Genomic DNA, 6,037 nt, shown 5'->3' on the forward strand with positions numbered 1-6,037 from the left:
ACACGTGTCATCTGACCTTTAACATGACCTGAAACGCTGGAAATTGGGATGACAGAGTTGATCTTGGAAGTCCTACTAATCCTTATCCCATGAACGCACAATAGGCACATATGTGTAGTGAGAAAAAAATTCGGTGTCTTTTAAAATATTATATATAACATTAGGTTTTAAAGTTTGATTATTTTCTCTTGGACTTTTATAGTCCTGCACACTTTTAAAGACAAGACCTTGCAATGAAACAAGTTTGTTTGAAACAAACTCTGATGTCCAATATGTTCTACGTTGTCACTCATTAGGTTACACACACATTTAGTGAAATAGTGTATAAACTCGCTTTATGTGTTCATCTATCCCTTATTTGACCTTGCACTTTCAATGGTAACAATGTACTTGCATATAATTAGCCCAAAAAATACTTAAACCTTGCACTCAATCTTTGCCACTTAGCTTTATTTAAATATAATAAACCTAAGTGACATTAAATATTTAAATTTTAAATACCTTGGCATTATGACTTATCTTCCCAATACATTTTATAATAGGTGTCCAAATAAGGGCCCCCTATAATTTGAAGTTGGCACAACAAAACTTTGGTCGGACCAGATATTTGCAAGTTTTAGTAAGCATATTGCTTTGACCAAACCTAGAATTTAGATTCAAATTAAAAGAAAAACTGCTTGATCCAACTTTGGAATAATTTCAACAACCCATAAACCATTTGCTCATGATCTGAGGATTTGTGAGAACAACAATATTAAGTTCTGTTTTGGTGAAATACTGCCTTTTGCTTTATTTCATCCTTTACCTTAATGATTAGATCCATGTGTTATTCAAAATTTTTACTATTTAAAAAGATAGTTTTTACAGATAAACAATTTAATCTATTTCTAAGCTTACCTGTATTTCTACCTATTTATCAGACCTTGTTTCAAGCAAATTTAAGGAAAGTTGTAGTTTATCTAACTATTTGTCTATTATATCCAAATTTATGATAAAGATAAAAGGTATGGTGGAAAAAGAAGTTTTCTTTGAGCAAGATGGATAACTGCAGCCTTAGAGGGGGGGTAAGGATGTCTTCCCTTGGTATCACCATATTTTTCTGCGCTGTTACACCTTCTGTTCTATTCAAGCCTGTAAGATCTTCAGGGCAGTTAATAGACATACCAGGATCCAATATAAAGTTGATATTGTAAAGAATGCTTGCCTAACCTGCATGAACCCCACAGAGCATAAATTACCTACAGATGTATATCAGATGTAAAGACCGACTGATGCAGCTAAAGTAATCTGCACCTTTGATTACCTGCATATTGTATTGCATTGATGCAGTGATTCAAGTTAACTCAAGGAGATTTCTGTGTTTTTATTTAAAGCAGCTGCCAAAGATTAAGATCCTCTGTTTAGACCTCATTTTCAAATTTTTGTCCGTGTTTTTATAACCTAATGCCTTGACAATTGCAAGTCTTTTTTAGCTTGTGTCAGCTTGGCCACTCTTTGACAGCCACAGCTGGTATAGAATGCCTCAGCATTATTTTTAACTGGTAAAAACAAATGTGCGCACATAACATCCAGTGTAGGTATCCCTCCACAGGTATAGTGGATAAAATTCTTTCAGGTTTGAATTTTGGGCGAACATCTTTTCCATTGTCATTACTTACCTACTTTTATCAGTAATCATTCTACATAAAATGTATATTTACAAGTAGTTATATCTTCATAAATTGATTATTTAATACGTTTTTATTAAAATAGTTATTTATCTATGATTTCACTGAAGACTCCTAGATGACTTGCAGAGACACACCATTTTCTCTTTAACCCATAAAACACAAAATCTAGTTCTGAAAAGAAAAAACCTGCAGTGGCGCTTGACGCTGTATGAATTAACAACTCTGGTCCAACAGGGGTCGCTGTGGTTTTGCTTCAGCCTCTTTGCACAAGCGGTGAAGCGGTGTCGAAACGTCGCATTCTCTGATTGGCTGGAGCACACTGGGGTTAAACGACCCTGCGCATGCTCCAGCTCCCCTTTCACAGTTAGCGAGAGAAATCTGTCACCTCAGCAAAGCCAAGAACCCTGTAGTAGCCTTCAATATTCGCGAACTTCGACTGCATTGATCAACATCGGGGAGTTAACTCTCAGGCTACGTGCTTTTAGAATCCGTTTCTAGCTTTTTAACGCCTGTTGATAGAAAGTAGGAGCAGAATGGCGAGCAGTTCTAAACGGAAAGAGGAAAGTCACCTGCTGAATGGGGCTGTGAAACAATCCACATGGAGCAAAGCCTTCTCCGGTAACGCTGTTTGGGAAGAAAAGGCGAGTTATTTAACAACTTTTTAGTTAACTTTTTGTACAGACTTGGTTTCTGTTTTCTACAGTAAGTCCTTAGTCCCATACTCCCCTGTCTAATGACAGCTAGCCGAAGCTAACCCCCATGCTAAGGATTAGTTCAGCTGGCTGTCATTCGAAATTTACGTTGTTTTTATTGTCTTGGTGGTAAACTTTTCTAAACAGCACTGGCTACTTACACATTTAATACACCTGAATGAATAATAAAGTAAATTTATCCTTTAAGTAAACAAAGCTCTCTTAACTTAAATAGTTTTATGTTATTAAGAGAATTTCAAATAGTTTCCAATTGGTTTATTTATATGATCAGGAACTTCATTAGGTCTTTTTTTTTGTTTACAATGGGCAACATGGTGACTGAATGAATATGTATTGCATATTGTTAATTGTCTGTCATTTTTTTTTATTCACAGGATGAGTTTTTGGATGTGATTTATTGGCTCCGACAAATTATTGCTGTTATCCTTGGTGTGATATGGGGTGTTGCACCTTTGAAAGGATTTCTAGGAATAGTAATGTGGGTTTTGTGTGCTGCCTTTCAAAATCCAATATTTTCCATCTAAATATTACTGTATGGATTAAAAAAAATAAAAAAATTTCTTTTCATGCTTGCCTCTTTAGTTTCTGCGCCATCAATGCGGGGCTCCTGTACCTATACTTCAGTAGCTTTCAGCAGATTGATGAAGAAGAGTATGGAGGCACATGGGAACTCACCAAAGAAGGCTTCATGACATCTTTTGCCCTTTTCCTGGTAAGTGTACAAATTTATATAAAATAAACTTTTTTTCTTTGTGAACTTATCAGAATAGGTGAGGTTTACATGAGAAAAAGGGATAAGAATATTTTTAAAAGGATTTTATATTCTTTTTTATTTTATTTGAAATAATATTTTATAGTCTTTTGACATTTACTTCTTGAAAATTAGCGGTGGACAGGTGCAAACATAGTAGATGTCATAAAATTTTTATTGCTTCTTTTCAACTGAAATCCCAAGGATTTCCTTTCATAGCTACAGCCCAAACAAAAATGTTTTTTTTAGTTCAAATGGTACTGGGAACTGATACAATGACTGTCTGATTATAAGTAAATATATTTATATCGAATAGAAATTGCAGACAGTGGAATTGACACTGGCAGGATTTGGGAGCAGGGAGACAGTCACTGCATCCCAACCTTGGTCTCTTGCTTCCTGCAGAGCTGCCACCATAAAAGGAAGGAAACGTGAACATTTTGTTCCTTGCATGCAACTTAGTTAAGTTTACATGAAAAGCCAGTCTGGGGAATACGTATAAAGTTTATAATGAACAAGGTAAAGTTAGTGTGATCTGTTTGATTATTACACTTTTAAAAAAATGCTGTTACTAAGCTATAGCAAAACAGTTTCTAATTAATTTGTTCCTAAACTTACAATGTCAAACCTTTCTGATTAAAAATATTTTTATATTTTGGTACTTGGATTGCAGCAAATCCCTAAGAACCTGAATGGGGTGAGGCAGCTCCTATAGCTCTTAGTTGCCATCACCAGGTTGACTTTACTAGCCTAGCAGCCAGATCAGGCTGAGTTTTGATGAGTTTTATGCTTAATAACATCTTCAAACTAAAATTTGTAACAAATTAAAAGTATACGCCACTTTCAACGTAAAATTTGTGATCTATCAAACAAAAATGGTGTGAAAATGCGATTGCAAATGCTACCTGGGCTCTAAAAAGCTCCAAGGGCTGATGATGCAAACTCAAAAGCACATATAAACAAATCCAACAGATGAAATGTTTCGTTGCTAACCTCTGCTGCAAATGTGTATCTGTCAGCCTCCTAGAAAATCTATATTGATCTTAGACTAATTGTTTTGACTTGTATTGAAGAAAAGCAGATTTTAAATAATTAGATTGTTCCTCTTTCTTAAATTAGGGAATATCTAAATTACATAAAGTGCCCTAAAAGTACACTTAAAAATATTCATCAGTTTTCAGGCGTATTTGTGTGCTCACCTTTCTCACCGAGGTTCTTTGAAAATGGCAGAGTGTTATAAGAGAAAAAGTGTCTACGAAGTGTATGAGGAGAAAAGAAAGGCCTCAGAAGAGACAGATGTAGACTGGAAGGCTTTGCGTGGAGAGCTCTTCTCGCAAAGCATTATGGGATTTGCTTTCACCTGACAGTGGCGACTAATAACAAAGATGGCACAGGCACCGTGCGGTGGAGGAGGAGTTATGTGACCTACAGGGAGCAAAAAGTAGTTCATATCTGTCCGAACAGTCAAGTTTACTGAGTTCGCTATAAAGTCCTCACTATATATAGTGATAGAGGGATTTAGGGGTTAGAGCGGAGGTTTGGACACAGTAAGCTTGTATGAGCTATGAGAAGATTTTTAAACAGAGCGTGCACGAGGAGAAATGGAATCATGCGTGCTCTTGCACACGTGAAGAGGGCGGGTCTTAGCGAAATTGGCGAAAAATCCTCCACAATAAACATTTCTTCTTGAACTCTGGTCGTAAATACAGGAGCCAAATCATTTATATTTGGATTTAATTTGATGGAGGATTTTTTAAACAGCAAAAAGAAGGTAAAAAATATTAAACTTTCCTTTTTTCTGTGCTAGGAAATGTTTTCTCAGATATATGTAGCTGAAATGCCCAAATTGAACCTCAATTTGAAGTTTTTGGCTCATTTAAAAATGATACTGAACTAACCCTGTTTTTATACAGGAACTGTTTAAAAGGGAAAAAAAACATAATAAACCAAGAAGTACCTTTTTATTTTTGTTAACCTTGATCCCTTCAAGTGTCTTGAAAGAAGGAAGAACTTAAAATCAGAGGTGTATGGTTTTCAAAATGATTTGCTGACAAATGAAAACATTTAATATTTGAAGTGTACTTTTGTCACAATGGCCAATATGATCATAACATTAAATGATTTTTGTCTGTTTTTCACCAGGTGGTGTGGATAATCTTTTACACAGCTCTTCATTTTGACTGAGAGATGCATGAGGATATAAATAAGAACATTTTTGTTAAAGTAAGTTGACGGACTGAAGAACTTCAAAAAGTGGGGGTGTGAGTGCTCTACACTAAGACGTCTCTCTCTGTGCAGCATTATGGGAATGCTAAATATCGCTAAATGACATCCAGCAAGAACACAGGGATGAAGACGTTCAGATGCTGTACATCTTTTTCATTTGAGACTTCTGTTTTTTTTAAGGACATATTTCATTATACTTCCCAAATTGTTTATTTCTTCATGTGTTCATGAAAAAAGAAACAAACACTAAAGTTGCAGAAGGTAAAACGTGTTTTAGGCAGGTTACATTTCTGTTTGTTTCGTACAGTACGATTATGTGAAACAGCTCGATCAGCTTACTTCAAATGTATGACTGACTTGATTTCAGTCTTTATATACTGCAAAGATAACAAGCGATGGCTACCAATTTCTGTTTATCGGTTATAGGTGGCTCAGTGAAGTTTTAGGCATAGGACATTAAACACAAAAGTATCATTTCAATATATGGGTTCAGTCTGTGTGAATTATTTTAAATTTAATGTCAGATAAAAGAAACTACCGTTCATATAGTAGAATAACTCTGAATCTTGTATTTTAATCCCTGCTCTGAATTTTTTACAGCTAAATTATTTTTGACTAAATAAGTCGTGATTACCAGTTAGTGTGTTTCTTTAGCTTAAAGGTTTATGTAGTTTGTC

The 6,037-nt window shown here is 35.2% G+C and overlaps 1 protein-coding gene across 1 annotated transcript; it reads left to right on the top strand.

Moving 5' to 3' along the window:
- The first annotated feature begins 1,999 nt into the window (after positions 1-1,999).
- Positions 2,000-6,037, top strand: rab5if (RAB5 interacting factor). Its single transcript, XM_038271540.1, has 4 exons — positions 2,000-2,311; positions 2,758-2,861; positions 2,966-3,095; positions 5,277-6,037. The coding sequence occupies exons 1-4, from the start codon at positions 2,204-2,206 to the stop codon at positions 5,316-5,318; spliced, it is 384 nt and encodes a 127-aa protein (XP_038127468.1). The 5' UTR covers positions 2,000-2,203; the 3' UTR covers positions 5,319-6,037.

This window comes from Cyprinodon tularosa, unplaced genomic scaffold, assembly GCF_016077235.1.
Source record: "Cyprinodon tularosa strain WSP-4 unplaced genomic scaffold, ASM1607723v1 ctg8, whole genome shotgun sequence".
Lineage (NCBI taxonomy): Eukaryota > Metazoa > Chordata > Actinopteri > Cyprinodontiformes > Cyprinodontidae > Cyprinodon > Cyprinodon tularosa.